Below are 16,265 nucleotides of genomic sequence, written 5' to 3'. Positions count from 1 at the left end.
TTTACGCACGTGGAGCCGCTCCGCTCCTGCGGGGGGCTCCGTCGCGTGCAGCCCGTCCGTGGCCTCCTCGAACCGTCGGGCAGCTCCAGCAGTCTGCCGAGCCCTCCCGATCCCCCGCTTCCCTCTCTCCACCTTTCCTCCGAGGAACCGAGTCGGCATTACGTCAGAAAGTGCAGGGCAAGCAACACTGCGTCTTAGGAGCTATTCGTAGGCACTGCTGCCAAACCCGGCTTGGGGCTGCTCACGAGCTCACTGCAGCCAATGCAATTTAGAAATCCAACTCTTTCAAATCAGCAGCAGTATGTGGTAAGTCGTTTATTCATTCATACTATTTTATCGTCCGCGCTGGGATCCATTCTCACAGCTTTCTTCACACGACAGGTCTCGCCGTTGCTGGCACGGTTGCGCAAAACAGGTCCAGCAGTGCAAACGGTGCAAAGATGAAGAGTAGGCTGATTCCTCCCGTAGCCTCTCTGCACGCACCATGACATGATGAGGCAGCAGCGGGTTCTGACGCACAGAGGTTGCTGCAGATTTTGATTGTGTGCGATTCTTTGCCGGTCTCAACAAGTCAACATGCCCCACGCTCGAAATAGGAACCCCAGTCCCATCCCAGAGGTAACATGGGACACGGGACTGAAAGAGATGAACGAGACGTGGAAGGGAGCTATAGCCTGCCTCGGGGTGGCCGTCTTCTTTGTGATGACCATCGGGATTATATACTGGCAAGTGGTGGACCAGCCCAACAAGAACTGGATCCTCAGGGGGACTTTTAGCGGACTGATCTGGGAGAGAAGAACCCAATCGCTTGTCATCCAGACCCTAACGGAGGACAAAACCTATGTGGAGATAGACGTCGGGAACGCGGGGAACCCCGACATCGAGGTGCCGTTCGTGCGGAACCTCTGCTGGCTGAATAAAACTGAGTTCTGCTACACGTGGGACTCGCTGGCGGAGGTGAAGATCTCGCTGGAGGTGAACGAGGAGACGGAGACGGAGTGCTACAGCATGACTTGGGCGCCGGTGCATTGCCATGTGGAGCTGAAGGTACGGGCCACTAAAGCGCAGCTGAAATGTCACGCCCGTGGCGTTTTACGCACAAATCGGCGCGTTTATGCGCCGTTTCTCCTTTTGTTACGCGACCGCGCGCGCCCAGTAAGAGGTAAAAAATGTGCTTTACAACACGTTTTAAAGGTATTAAAATTAATTACAAGAGTTATTAAATAGTAAGTGTTGTAATAACTTTTGCATCTTGCACAAACTTTGAAAATCATCATGCAGGGTTTATTAAAATATTACAGTTTCCTTATTTGATCTTGTTGGACGGTCATTTTAAAATAATTGTTTCCGTGATTTCTGCAGTGAGAATAATTTTCGTGTTCAGTTCGGTGCGTCGCAGTCGTCGTGCGGCTTTAAGCGCCCGGTACTTACTTTACTTTCCTCCCATCTTAATTATCAAAGGCATTTAACGGTTGCGATGTTTGGCGGAGGTTAATCTGTCCACGCTGGAACATTCCTCGCCGTGTGGCGCGACTGCTTACATGAAAAGTCGCCTTTATTTTTGCTAAATTCCCAAATCCTCTCAGGTGACCACTCGACACCTGCTCCTGAACCCTTTAACAGAGCCCGGAGTTGTTGTGATGAAACCCGAACGAGCGCAGCCGCTCTGCACGTTGAGGGAGGAAAGGAGGTTTTCCGTACTTCACTGTCATGCAATCCTTCTGGGGCGCTTCAGCAAATACAGTGGTAGTTTCAGTGGCTGCAGGGGGTCTAAAACGCCGTCCATCCTCTAACAATGACGTCTAAAGCCTCCCTTTTGCATTCTGGTGTTGGACCACATGTGTGAATGCTTCCAGGACTGCTTCTCCATGGCCAACGTGTCCTGGTACGGCGGTGCCAGCGTCCGGGGTCAGACGTGGCCCATCAACGACCAGAACGCCACCATGCAGCCCTTCGTGGTCAGCGACCTGAAGGACAACCCCTCCGGCTACGGCTCAGTCCTGGAACGCTACTTCCTGGGCTCGTCAGGTCAGAGGTCACTCTCAGCGCGGGCTGTTGTTGTTTCGTCGCACACACGCGAGTCCGACCCGAGTCGTTCGGGAAATCGGAGCCCGCGTCGGCAGGTTCGATGCGGGGCGTGAATCCCACGGCGCGAGGGAAGCCCCCGTGCACGTTGCTGTGCTTTCTTACCCCCCCCCCCCCCTTCCTCCCCCCATGCACATGTTCATCTGTGTTCAAAGTGAGAAAAAAAAATGTCCCCAACCGCCACCAGAAGCGGCATCTCCAGTCCACCAGCACTGGATGAGACCCACAAATAGAGCGTAACACAACCCTGTCTGCGGCATCTCACTTTATTAATTTAGAGATCAGACTACAATAGGAAGCAAAGCACCTTTAGCATCTTAAATTAACTCTTGGGATACTGGGGTAATTGCCTTTTGTTTCTATATAAAGGCCACGCTGGATGAGGGCCCTGCCGACTCTTATAACTCACCAGGTTATTTTGGGGGGTGTTAGATTTTATCCTGGGGGCCACAGGCGGATGTGAACGGTTAGCGTGACGGACGAGGAGCGTTTGCGTTGCGGTTTGGCGCGTGGGAGCCGCTGTGGCATTAACCTCGGCGACTTCCATGTCAAGCTCTCGCCGTGCACACATTTATTCCTGTGCTGCTGTTCAAAACAAGCGACCTTTGTTACGTTGTAAACAGACGGGCGACTCATCGGACGGAGGGGGGGGGGTCGAGCAGGTGCACAATCCTGTTTCTCATTACACACACACACACACACACACACACACACACACACACACACACGTGTGCGCTAAGCAAAACAAACCACACATTCCCACGCCCCAAACACATTTTAGGACCTTAACGAGACTCACATGACTTAAATCCCTTCTCCACCTTGTCAGAGGAGCAGTAATCACCAGCAGCCTGTAACCCTTTGTTAAGCTTTGTACAGTCAGAACACACACACACACACACACACACACACACACACATACACACTAACATGCGCACACACACACACACAGATGAGACGAGGGCAACTGCTTAAGGTTGCCAAGTAACCGCGCACAGACACATAGTGTACATAGCCCCAAACATAGCGGGCCGATGCTAACCGATGACAACAATGCCTGCTGGAGCCTTCAAGGTATATTTAACATGATATCTTGTTCAAGGATTTGTTTGGCTTCTAGATACGGGACGCCATGAGAACCATCGCGACCGAAGGGAACCGTCTCTCTTGAAGTTTTTAACATTTGTGTTTGCAACCATCAAATATTATTTCAGATCATTTTTATTCGTGTGTCATTGGGAAGCTGATTGTTTGTAGTTTATGATTATGCGACTGCAACAGCTTTTGCCAGTCTGACAAATAGTTAAAAATTACAGCTTACCATAGAATATGACCCAAAGTCATAGCTCTACTATTATTTTGACATCAAACAATGAAAGCAAGAAAATGAGCAGTGCTCTGCACATGTTGATATAATGGAGACCTGAGTCTCTATGATGGTTGGTTTTTAAACTGAGACAAAACCAGACTTTTATTCCAAGTAAAACTGTGACCAACAATTCAGCACTTTTATCAGAATTCAAATTCCAACACTTTTAATTCCGACGAAGCTGCTGGTGCATTCGCTCGACAGCAGCCGCAGACGCATGAACTCTGGGTCTCTCTCCAAAACTAAAATCCCAGTTTAACTTCGACCAGTCGCGCCGCGCTTCTCCTTTGTTTTCCACAAAACACATTGAAGCGACGGCAGCTCTCCAGGGCTAATAAAAGAGCAATGGAGTCGGTCGCCACATGTCTTGATCATTCCGGTCAATTCTGTTTGAATTTAATGGGCTGCGTCTTCATCGGAGCTATGATGGCATTTTTCCCTCATGCTGCTGCTTTGGAGGAAACAAACATATTTTAGTTTAAATGTAATTCTGGGCCTTGCAGCTGCGTGAACCTGCTGACCGTGACAGCGATGTTTCTATTGCAAATACTGTATTTGTATTTGTGTTTGTGTGTGTGTGTGGAGGGGCGGGGGGGGTCTGTCTTCACTGTGACCCCAGTTAGTCGGAGCAGCACATTACATATGCAGCTGGGAATAAGGCGTGTGATGATGTTACTAACCTGAGAGGCCTCCTGAGGATGGCTGCATGCTGTACAGCAGAGCCTGATATTAAACATAAAGGCAGGACACGGGGCCTGAGGGGCACAGACGGGACAGAAGATATATGCAACAGTGACATCTGAGAGCGTCGCCAACTGGAGGAACGTGCCACAGCCCCACCTGTCTTCGTCCGTACAGAAAACCCAGTGGGCTCCTAGGCACAGATCAGGTCTGAGCGAGGCCGCGTCCGGCTGAAGGAGGGATTATTTCCACAGTTACTCAACCCCAGATTTCAGGGAGACAATTATCAACGGGCAGAAATAGATTTACGCTAAATGGGCGACGTGCGAATGCGCTAGCTGTATTTTGCACATTGTCGAGTCCTCGGGCAGCCGCACGACTGACAGGGGTCACGTCAGCGGCCAGTTCCCAAGCAAAACCAGGAAGCTCTACAGCCTCCGTTAGGGGCCAGTAACCGAAACTTCAATCTAATGTATTTCTAGAGAAAATCATACTTTACTTAAAATATATAAACAGTAACGGGAACTTTGAGTTTTCTGTCACTCTGTGTATATTTATAAGCAGAAGGTTTAGATTTTAATTACTTAATTAACTTAATCAACTAATCTGAAATAAGTCATTTAATGATTTTATAGTCTATTTTGCCTGGAGTTGTGTCCTTTCTATTTCTTTACAGAAGTAATTTTTTACAGTGTGGAAACTGTTCCTAGCAAGTCCACATGTCAGAGCCTTGGAACTGTAAACTAGACTAAACAGAATGAAACAATTAGTATATAAACAAATATGTTTGCCTTTACTGCATTGGAAAAGCAAACAATAAGGTAAACTGATTTTTTAATGCAGACATTAAGAACGATCAAACAATTAAAATGGTTGTTCAAAAGCAGCCACTTGTCAATAAAATAAAGAAAAAAAAATCAAGTAACTTTGAGGCTTTTTTTATCCACACACATTGAGAGAGGACAAGGACAAAATAACCAGATGTTTTCTGCATAATTTAAATTGCAAATAAATGCATCATACGCAAGAACAATATTTTTTGAGTGATAGGACATAAACGTTCCTTATGCTGTGATGCATCGGGACCACGGCAGCGGAGCCACTGAGCAGGACGCCTGGAAACAACAGACGTGAACCAGATTCATCAGCAACTGGGCCTCAGCTCAGACTGCGTTAGTAATGTCCAAAAGGTCTCCAGAACTCGCTGCAGGTCCAATCACACAAGCTTTAACCTTATCGTGTTCTTTAATGCTTCAGTCCTAGTTTTGATGTTGGCGGAGTACTTCCTGGCCAAATGTAGTTTTATGCTTTTCTCCTGAGCGGCTCCTGGGTGCATAAATATATATCATGCCTTTTTCACACATGTGACGTGGGCCTCCTCAGAATTTCCCCAGCTCATCATTTAGGCCCTGCAGAGGCCCTTTCTTGTTTTCACAGCAGGCTGATGTGAGATCCCTGTAACGCTGCCATCGCCTCATTCTCTTCAGCTCCGTCTCCGTCCAATAGAATTAATTTACGACTTTTACATTTCTGTTTTTTTTTCCTGTGAAATAGTAGAAACAGATATAACAGTATATTATTTAATAAAATGTCTGGAAAAGTCAGAGTTTGACCTTTCAGCAACCACTTAAGGCTTTAAAATTCGACACACATGTAGACACTCCATCTAAAGTTAAGTGTGGATAGAAATCAGCTCATTCTCCTGCGTAAAGCCTCGCCGTTATTCATTTTAAAAATATTTTTAGTGTCATTCTCCTTCGCCTCGATACCTCTTCGTCTTTATTTCTATCTCTGACTCAATCTTTCCGTGTGGGAGCCAACGAAATAATACTTAGCTGCTCCTGCTCATTTGTTTGGTCTCTTAGGAGGAACCGGACAAGCACAACAGACAGACAGGCATAAACATTACGTAACCGTCACCAAAGATAATGATGCTTAAAATAATACGTATTGAGCTTCTTTTAGCACGAGACACGGACGATTACGAGCGACTACAGAGGAGAGGAATCGACGAACGGCCCGTCTTTTGTTGTGAACAGCTTCCAGTCTGGTTGAGCAGCTTGGAATATTTGACCTGCCCCAAAACATTTCCTCGTGTTACTCAAAAGGTCACAGGGAGGTCGTTGGGCCAGCTGCCCCCAAACCTCGACCCCCCCGGACAAGTACGAGGTAAAACACTTTGGGAATGACTCACTTAGCCAAGTGAAGCTTTGTTAAAAGCAAGCTGTCATCCGTCATCCATCGTATGAGAGGGCGACTGTGTGACAGCCGTCCCATAAGACTTTCCACCCTTGATCGCCCTCCTAATACTTTCCATCAAGGGCAACAAGTGAAGGCAAAGACGCAGCATTTTCTGCCAATCATGGAATAACAATAAGCTCAAATCATCAGTCAGACCTTTTTGACTTTTTATATGAATTGATATGAATTACCTTCATAAGCTGACTGTGGAGTGAAAGGAAAAGGCTTAAGACTCTGCATCAAAGCGGATCAGCGGGATCTTCTCATCTGATCCATTAACCGTACACACAAGGACGCGCTTTCACTTTGTCCCGCACTCGAAGCTGTAAAGCTGATTGACGATAGGAATAGAGCGGAGAAACTCTCTGGTGTGTTTCATTATTTTTTCAATAAGTGGGATTGGAAATTTACAGCCGTGGCGAGATCCCAGTTTTGTGGCCATCAATTTCTTGAGGTTGGGCACAGAAACTAAGTTTCCATTGTTAAGGGAATACGCGCCTGACACACTCGCGCACGCACGGGCGGCGAGTGAGCGCACGGCTTTTATGAGTCCAGTCAGGTCTGCAGGCGCGGGCAGGTGTCATAAATAAGCGTACGCGTGACGTGAAGGACAGAGCGGCATCTGGTCCGCAGCAGCAGGTATTCAGGCAACAACACTTCTATCCTCCTAAACAACCTTCAAACCCTTGAGACCCCTTCGAAGGGTCGCGGGGTCACGGAAAGAAGGGAAGAAGGACACACACGCTCGGGTTTTCTCAGTAGTCCACAGTTTTCCATTAAAGGAAGCGTGTGGGAATGTACACATGTTGATGTGTGTGTGTGTGTGTGTGTGTGTGTGTGTGTGTGTGTGTGTGCGTGCGTGCGTGCGTGCGTGCGTGCGTGCGTGCGTGCGTGCGTGCGTGCGTGCGTGTGTGTGTGTGTGTCCAATCCTTTAAATCTGCCGAGTGGACTTCATTCACTTTTCCATCTGTGTATCTGCCGCTTTGAAGGTGAGCGGACGCGCCCGCTGGGTCAGGCGTGTAATTTCACTTTCGAGAGCAAGTGGAAAATATTTAAGGGGAAGCTCGCAGTGTTTAAGGAATGGTTTTATAAATAGGGTCCACCCTCGCTTCCCCTTTAACTCCTGGGGACCCCGCTTTGGCTGCAACCCCAGGCTTTAAAACCCGGCGTAGCTTTCTTTAAATAACACTTATTGATCTCCGGTCCTGTTGCGTTTGTGCATTTGCAGATGATGCACATAAGTAGAAAAAAAAGCTTTGAAAAAAACGATTCGTTACGAAGGAATAAATATTGTAAATTTTAAATTCACTTTATTCTGCCATGTCGTTTCCCACCTGATGTACCTGCCCACGTGTTTCCTCCAGCTGGAAAATGTTGTCCCGTCCAACACCCTGTTCCACTGCATGCGCCTCATTCTGCAGCTGCTTTGCTGTCTTACGCATTTATTCAGGACTTAAATGTTTAGCGCCTCACTAGAACCTGCACCAAGCAGTCGGCCGGTGACCTAATACCTTGTGAGAAGCAGCTGAGGTGTAAGTATATCTCTGACATTAGGCCCCGCGACCACGTGAGAGCTACCTTGAGGCAGAAGTCTCCTCGCTGGGCTTATGCGCCACTGGAATACTGATCTCTGAAACTATTAATCTGATTATAAACCGGTACATGAATATCCTGCCTGCGCCCGGTCTTTCCCCCTTCACGAGAACAGTAAGCTCATTGAAACCAGAGACGGGTCGCTGAAGCGAGCCGAGCGCTCGGCCTCAGGTTCCTGAGACTGTCCGCTCTCGCACCCTAATCTGTCCCCGGATTAGCTCCAAATCCCAAATCCTGGTTTGCCCGTTTATGGAGTTGATTGGGCAAAAACGCGGTAGAGGAACTGGGGGGGGGGGTCGGAGGACTGGGTTGGAGGCATGGGTCGGCAGCCGCAGTGTTTTGCTGACCTGAGATAAGAAAGAGATGCAGAGGAAGAAGGTAGCGAGCTGGTGGGAGGAGTGTGGGTGGAGGTGGAGGGGGGAGGAGGGGGGGGGGGGGGGGGTAATCTGAGAGGGAAGAGACATTCCTTACAGGGCAGCTACATCTGCAGACACAATCATTGGCTTCACCAAATCTCACACAGCCTCTGAAAAACTGAAAAAGTATGATTCCTTCTAAATTATTGATTCTTAGATAGAAAAAGACGCAATTGTTTTAATGCTCCGAACAAATCAGATATAAAATTCCGACCGACTCATATTCACTGCCCACGTCCGCTTAGCTGCACGTCCCACCGAGCGGCCACAGGGTAAACCCATCCTGCCGCACGCAGCCGTATCTCGTTCTAGGGAGTATTTTTTCCACATGGAAGCGGGAGCAATATCAGCTGACACAGCCTCCACTCCGCCTCCCACAACACTCCATCCATCACGCTCAGGCCCGTCTCAGTAACACTCACGGACGATGTCACACAGGAGGAATCTGCAGCGCACAGTCTCGAACCGGACCCGTGTCAAGGTCTGTTGGAGGTGAAACACGATTCGGTTGGACGTATGAAATCGAATGACCCCCCCCCCCCCTTTATGTGTGCTGCCTGTTTCACACCACGCAGGTGTTGCCGTCCTCGTGTCCCCTGATGTCCCGGTGCAGCTGGGGGTGGACAGCCGGCAGCAGTTCTGCCTGCAGTCGCTGCCCAGCATGGAGCGTCTCCCTCTGCAGTACACCGTGTGCGTGGCCCACAACGTGAAGGCGGCCCACCAGGAGGCCATGCGCCACCTCTCCCAGCACGGCAGGGAGCTGCCCAACATGCGCATGCTGGGGTGAGTTCAGCTCAGATGCTGTCTTTGCCAGTGTCCATCATCTCATTGGATTTGATGGCCTGTGTGTGTGTGTGTGTGTGTGTGTGTGTGTGTGTGTGTGTGTGTGTGTGTGTGTGTGTGTGTGTGTGTGTGTGTGTGTGTGTGTGTGTGTGTGTGTGTCCTTCAGGCTGCCGTTCTGGAGGCTGCTCTCGAACGTGGATTCGGGGCAGAAATTAGAGAGGGAGCTGAGGATCTTCTCCAATCGTCTGAGGAGACACCAGCTCGGGGAGGGGGTCATCAGCCTCAATGAACATTCCACCACCCTGCTCTCTGATGTGGTTCGTATGATGTCCTGTGTGGAAGTTTGCTTTCTGCCTGAAGCCCAGCTACACACTAGTAGCTTCCCGTAAAAGCCGCTCCACTACTACCTCCACATTACTACTTTGAATTACACTAGTGAGTTGCCAGGAAATTAAGAACACGGTGACCCACGCGGTGATTTACCTCACGTACAGCAGTGAACGTTTTACTGGTCACTTCACAGACTGGTTTGATTGGTTAATGCTTCCTCCCTATTAACGTGTGTGACTACCTTGTGATGCACCGACTACACGGCAGCTTCTCGTCATCCTCCCCCAGAGACCGGACCCTCGTGATCCTCCTCCTCCTCCTCACCCATCTGTGCTGTGAGGCTGGCGAGGGATCATTGGTCCGAGGTATAAAAATGGTCAGAGACGGAGATGAAAGGCTTTGTCTTAAGTGGCTCTACAGAAAGCTGGAGACGGGCAGGAAAGGACGGAGGGAGGACAGGTTCACCCCTGAGCTGAGTCAGCGCTTTTTCTCTGCACATCAGAACTGCAGAACTGTATCCATGCAGATCACCTCCCCTCCGCCCGTAGCTGCTGCTGGTGTTGCTTTTTTTATTTCTTATACCGTTTTAAGTTCTCCCAGTGACTTTCCTTGAGCGTTCTCAGGAACGGCCCCACAGTGAAGTGGCTTCACAGTCAATAGCAGGTGATATTCCATTACAAAACAAATATAGCTGAGAGAAGACAAACAGCGAACTCTGAGGCCTCTCGGGTTGCTGGGAGGGCGAGGGTGTGCTGGGCAGCAGCTGGATGGCAAAGAGCTGAGTGTGTTGGGATTCAGGGGGACCGCGGCCAAGGAAAACCCGGGCAGGCGATCGGAGGGTCCTGACACCGGCCAGACGCTGGGATCTGACCAGTACATGCAACTGGGCAGGACACAGGAGGAGGTGGAGGGAGGGAGGAGTCATACATCAGCGATACTGAACGCCACCGCTGTTTGTGGCAGCAACAAACCTCTAAAAGCTGAAGTAAAACACTCATTTACTACAGTTATACGAGTATTAAGGCCGATCTTCCCACCGTAGCGTCTTTTCTTGGCCTTAGCTTTTATAACCCGAACCCTTTTAGACGAGGCTTTGATCCGCAGTTATGCAAGGTGAAATCTTTAACTAGACTTTAACGTGTAAATTCCACGGGATTATGAAAACCTGCTCCGACAGAGGTCGCGTCGTCATGGATACCAGCTCGCAAAACAAAGCGTTCGCGCAGAGACACGCGGATCTTATGTAACGGTGTCCGAAGACGCGGATTCCTTTGAAATAAAAGTCTGCACGACGCCTGAATTCAACCATGATGGAGCCGCATCCTGTGTCCCATCACAGATAAGCAATAAAGTCAGTCTCTCTCTGCCTGTCAGGACCATGAATACCTCAACAGGAAAAGGGGGATGACCAAGAGACTGACCAGGGACCTCCCACTCGTCAAGCTTCTTAACATTTCCATCACCCTGTCCCCGTTCCTGGGTGTGGACACCGCCCAGTTCCACACCTCCCTGTCAGACGGCACCCAGGGCTACTGGCTCAGCCTCCCCTCAGCCCCGCGGGGACAGCTGGTGAGCGGCGGGCGACGCTATCCGACCCCGATGACCAGCTAAGGAACCGTTTCAAATCAAGTCTCTTCTTTCCCGCAGATCCCCGTAATGAGTCACTGGCAAGGGAGGTTCTGTGTAAAGCTGAACATAACCAACCCGGGCGCAGTGAGCTGGTTTCTGGACAGAGTGGGGTCCCTTCAGGCCCATCTGGGAATGGAGTACATTGTGCTGGAGGGGGGCGAGGGGAATCTGTTTGAGGAACAGGCTCTGCGGCCGCCACAAGCTCTGGGTGGAGACAAGTACATCAGCTTACTGGCCGATGTGGCCGCCAGTATAGGAAACTCCACCATCATGACAGCAGGGACACGGTAACGCCCTCATGCACCTCCACCAGCTTAGTGGTCGCATTCTATCTAAACAAATGGAACTATTCTGTGGCAGGTCGAGCCACAGGCCTCTGTTCGTGAGGATGACCCGCTTGCAGTCGGACTGGGGCCCAATGGGCCTGAAGGGCATCATTCCCTCCCTGCTGCACCACACTCTGCTGGGATACAATTTCCTCATTCCTGATGCAGTAGGTAATAAAGTGTCTCATATTACCTCAAATACACCTTCTGCTTTAATTGATCCTTTTGGGAATTTTTAGAAGTTTAAAGTATCTTCCCGCTCTCATGAGTTGCTTTTCCTGCAGGTGGCTCCCTGTCTGGGGAGCTGGTCACAGATGAGGAGTTGTTCATCCGCTGGCTGGAGATCGTGGCCTTTCTGCCCGTTATCAACTTCCACACACCGCCCTGGGTCTGTGGAGAGGAGCGGGTACGAAAGCAGCAGCTGGACACACGTTTCAGACCGGCTGAGGCGGCGGCAGCGCCATTATTCACATTAGATTGCTTTTCCATCGCAACAACAGGGCGCGTTCACAGTCTTTGTCGGGCTCGTTAACGAGATTCTACCGGTGAAGATTTCCTGTGAAGCGATGCGTGAATGCTGCCAATTAGTCCTTCTGAGAGGAACGTGGGAGATTATCCTTTCTTCTGGTTGCTCACGAGGAGAGTGGGGTTGACCCGGCTGATCCATGCCAGGACGTTCCCACAAAGCTGGAGGTCACGGCGGTGCTTGAGGGCCACTGAGTCGCGGTACATCCACACCCAGTGCTCCATGCCGGCGCTCCATGCTATCATTCCATGCCCACGCTCCATGCCGGCGTTCCATGCTAGCACTCCATGCCAGCGCTCCATGCCGTCGCTCCATGCTGACGCTCCCTGAAAGTGCTCCATGCCGGCGTTCGATGCTAGCACTCCATGCCGTCGCTCCATGCCGGCGCTCCATGCTAGCGTTCCATGCTGGCGCTCCATGCTAGCGTTACATGCTAGTGTTACATGTCGGCGTTCCATGCTAGCGTTACATGTCGGCGCTCCATGTTTACGTTCCATGCCGGTGCCCTATGCCGACGCTCCATGCCGGCGCTCCATGCTAGCGTTCCATGCTGGCGCTCCATGCCGACGCTCCCTGCCAGCACCCCCTGCGGGGGAGCGGGAATGCCTCATTCAGCTCGCACGACAGGAAAACAAAGCCCACAGCCTTCAGAGGCTCCGGTGACGGTTATGGATACTTTTAACATTTGGTCCCAGAGCTCAGGTTCTCACATAGAAAAGCACGCGGTCGGCTTTTTTTCCCCTCGCCTGCCCTTCCCTCCTTCCCTCAATAGGAGCGATTGCTTGGCCCGCTCCCAACGTCACCTGTGGTTAGGTCCATCTGTTCCGAATTACAATCCCTCCTCTAGATTTACGGCCCGCTCTCACTTTCGGGAGCCGCTCGAGCAGGAATGATAATGAATTTGAGGACAAGTCTTGGAAAAATACTTTATTGTTGCAATTAAGATTTCCATGTGCGGCCTAATTGACAAATGTGACAAAGAGTGGGAGTGATCGGCTGTTTTTTTTTTGTTTTTTTTGAGTCCGTGGCAGCGAAACGCATTGCGTGTGACTTGCATTGCGTGACAAAGATAAAAATAGGCTTTCTGGACGTTTAACAGCCGATACGTTTTCCGCTCGCGCGTCCATCGGCATGTGAAACTAACGTTAAGCGAGCCTGAGAAAACACTTTGAAGGCGGGACAGACGGCGGCCGCTCCGTCTGCGCCTCAACGCGGCCCACCTTGGTTTCAACGCGTACGAGGCTCCAGTCAGTCACAGACAGGTCACGCCAGCTACCGCGCTGGAGCCGAATAGCAATAGAACCTCAAACCCACACACATGCCTGGCTTCTCAATTAGACAAGTATCCTCCGAAACCCAGGCTGTGACTTCAAGCTCATTCCTACGAATGTTCTCAATCCCGTCCCATAAAAATACATTTTTTTTCACAGATGTGGTGGAGTTTTGTTTTTGTCGTGAAGAGGATGTGACCCTTTCAGGAATGCTGGCGTAGCTGGGCCAGGCGGCGACGGGGGAATGAGCTGTGCCGTGTTAAATCCACAGAGTCAACAATGGGCCGCTTTAAGCTGCGTCTGCAGCAATGGCACCAACGTCTTTAACAGACCTCCTTATTAATAATATCACTGCATCCTGAAATGGTTTCCGCCTCTAGATGTCTTGAGCAGATATTTGGCCTTTTTAATCCTCCTAATGGTTCTGGTCTTCTCGCTATTTTCCCCAAGGTGCTGAACCTCACGCAGACCTACATAGCGAAGCACCGGAGGGAGGTGGTGCCGCTGATAGAGCGCTTCGCGGAGGAGTGGCGGCTCACGGGAAACCCTGTGTACCGACCCACGTGGTGGCTCAGCCCCGGTGACGCCGCCACCTTCGCCATCGACGATCAGTTCCTCATCGGAGACGAGGTGATGCCACGGGCCCCGCGGTAAATAGGTGTGCGGCTTGCCCTCATGTCTGAATGTGCGCGTGTATGTGTCGTCCAGGTCCTGGTGGCGCCGGTGGTGGAGAAGGGGGCGGTGCGGAGGGATATTTATTTGCCGGACGGCGGCTTCCAGTGGCAGGACAGCCAGAACGCTCGGGTGTTCGATGGGGGGACGTTTTTACAGGACTACCCCGTGGCCTTGGAGGAGGTGGCGGTGTTCTTAAGGAGAAGCTGAGTCATGTGACAGAACCAGCGGGTCACATGACTAACTCTTACTCTTACGAATCAAATTTTTTTCTTTTTTAAATATTCGTGCTGTTTTCAACTTGCACTTTTCCACTAAAGACCATTAGCTCTGTCTCAAGGCTCCGTCTTGAGGTAATATGTTTAAATATTTTTTTATACTTGCACTTTACGGTTCAAAAATGATTTGTATTTTTTTTCCTTTGTGAAATTTTTTCTTCCTTTTTTTTTTTTAAAGAAAAAATTAATCGGTTTTACCTCTTGCCTGATTTGTTTCCAGACTTGTTTGAGCTACTATCATTTTTTGTACGCATCCTTCAGTGTGTTTACATACTGCATTTCTACAGTCTTTACATGTTTAGCCGCTGCTGGCTCTGTTGGAACAAAGCTTCGTTTGCTTAAAAAAAAAACAGAATCTGAATCTCTCAAGAAGACCAAATGAAGACAAGGAACGATGTGTGAAGCGGCTTTTTTCGAGGGGACAGCTCAGAGAAAGCTTTGCGGCGGAGACACCAAACCACTGCACCGTGTGTTTTTGCTCACTGGTCGGCTTCTACTTGAACTTATCAGGCTAAAGGGCTGATATGAACGTACCTCAAGTTATGGGTTTCACTGCTTTGCGGAGTCATTGCACACAAACAACTTCTTACCCCTTGTAGCACTTACCCCTAGAATAATTAGTTGACACTTCACTCTTCACTACGTGGAGTAGTTTAGTACTGTAGGGCAGATAGACTTCAGGTTGTTCTAACTGTGGCTATATTTGAATTTAGATTCGTTTTTACCTTTGTATTAACCTACTGTAGTGAGGTCTGAGCTTTTATACTCTAACTCGTTTTATTGTTGTGTTCATGTGCCAAATGTTGTGTTGAAGAAAAACCTTGCTAACACCACAGCATTAAAACATAGACCTTGTGGGAAAGATGCTTTCATATATATATATATATATATATATATATATATATATATATATATATATATATATATATATATATATATATATATATATATATATATATATATATATATATGAGAGTGATGTGGCAAAAGTGGCTCCCACAGGACAATGTGGGGGAACTTCTTCAGATCCCCAAATTTGACCTTCACTAAGTCTGTATCGTGACGATACAGACTTAGTGAAGGCTCTACCACTGACTGAACTGACTGTGTAACATTGACCTAGGTTTACTGTATCGACTCAAAACACTCAGGGCTTCTGAAGCTTATCAAATCACTATGTCTTAGTGCAACACAGTATGTTGTGAACACGTCGACGTCTTAATCTCTTCCTAGCGCTCAATGTACAACGGACAAACTGTGATTTCCCAAGCGAGTCCTTCGTGTGAGGAGCTTTTATAGTTCCCGGTTCTGATGCTTGTACGGAATGCTGCGGTCTGCTCACGCATAAGTTTCAGGAAAAAAGCTTTGATGTGTTATTCCTTTTCCCACTACAGGCTGAGCATGTCACGTGCCTTAATTAATATGCCACTCTTACAATCTGGGCAACACGAGCGTCTGGATTATTGCAGTATCAGCAATGTACATATTACAATGACTGTGCCATTACAAAGTGGTTTTATTTCCTTTTCTGTAAATCAGAGAACTTAGAAAGATGAAGTTGCAATAAAGTTTACATTTTCTTACTCCACTTCTGCCAGTCGTTTAAGTTGCAGTCTGTATATCACCATTAATTCCATTTCACCCCAATAAACCCTATTTATAGCACTAGCCGGCGGAGGGAGAGATTCTCAGGGGAATCACTTTCAGCCCAACCTGCGCTGAGCTTCTGCTCCTCACCGCCGCCCGTTGGCTCCGCTCCACCTCAGAGGCCCCCGTGCAGGTCGTCCTCCTTCAGGACAGGTGCAGCCGGCCGCAGGCATGCACGGGGGGCCTCCACGCCGACCGCATGGCTCACCCTCTCCATTACCACCGCCGCCACCTTAATCGCTTAGATTCATATGGCACTTCTTGTAAAATATGAATGCAGTTCTCAACCGCGTTGTGGGGTTAGGAGGTGATGAGGTTACAGTGAGAGCTAGAGTCAGGTCATTTTTCTGACCTAGGTTTTTATGCTTTACACATGAATCTTCCCAATCGGTGTCCGGTGATTGGTTCACGTTTGACA

The 16,265-nt window shown here is 49.3% G+C and overlaps 1 protein-coding gene across 2 annotated transcripts; it reads left to right on the top strand.

Annotated features, from left to right (window-relative positions):
- Positions 1–15,118, top strand: si:ch211-236l14.4 (SITS-binding protein). 2 transcript variants are annotated; one of them, XM_055509942.1, is made up of 11 exons: positions 1–306; positions 382–1,047; positions 1,857–2,028; positions 8,961–9,168; positions 9,335–9,485; positions 10,873–11,067; positions 11,146–11,414; positions 11,488–11,624; positions 11,738–11,859; positions 13,701–13,880; positions 13,959–15,118. In XM_055509942.1, the coding sequence occupies exons 2-11, from the start codon at positions 577–579 to the stop codon at positions 14,130–14,132; spliced, it is 2,079 nt and encodes a 692-aa protein (XP_055365917.1). In that variant the 5' UTR covers positions 1–306; positions 382–576; the 3' UTR covers positions 14,133–15,118. The 2 variants fall into 2 exon arrangements, with proteins under 2 accessions (XP_055365917.1, XP_029009507.1); XM_029153674.3 differs by having other exon boundaries at positions 1–1,047.
- Positions 15,119–16,265: the final 1,147 nt, after the last annotated feature.

This window comes from Betta splendens, chromosome 6, assembly GCF_900634795.4.
Source record: "Betta splendens chromosome 6, fBetSpl5.4, whole genome shotgun sequence".
Lineage (NCBI taxonomy): Eukaryota > Metazoa > Chordata > Actinopteri > Anabantiformes > Osphronemidae > Betta > Betta splendens.
Note: the sequence above shows the minus strand (reverse complement) of the source record. Positions and strands in the feature narration are given on the sequence as shown.

Bases quoted from the DNA above. Each gene is read 5' to 3' on its own strand.
- si:ch211-236l14.4 (XM_055509942.1), top strand. From the start codon at position 577: ATGCCCCACGCTCGAAATAGGAACCCCAGTCCCATCCCAGAGGTAACA. The intron at 9,169-9,334 runs GTGAGTTCAGCT...TGTGTCCTTCAG, and splicing joins CCCAACATGCGCATGCTGGG to GCTGCCGTTCTGGAGGCTGC. The intron at 13,881-13,958 runs GTGATGCCACGG...TGTGTCGTCCAG, and splicing joins AGTTCCTCATCGGAGACGAG to GTCCTGGTGGCGCCGGTGGT.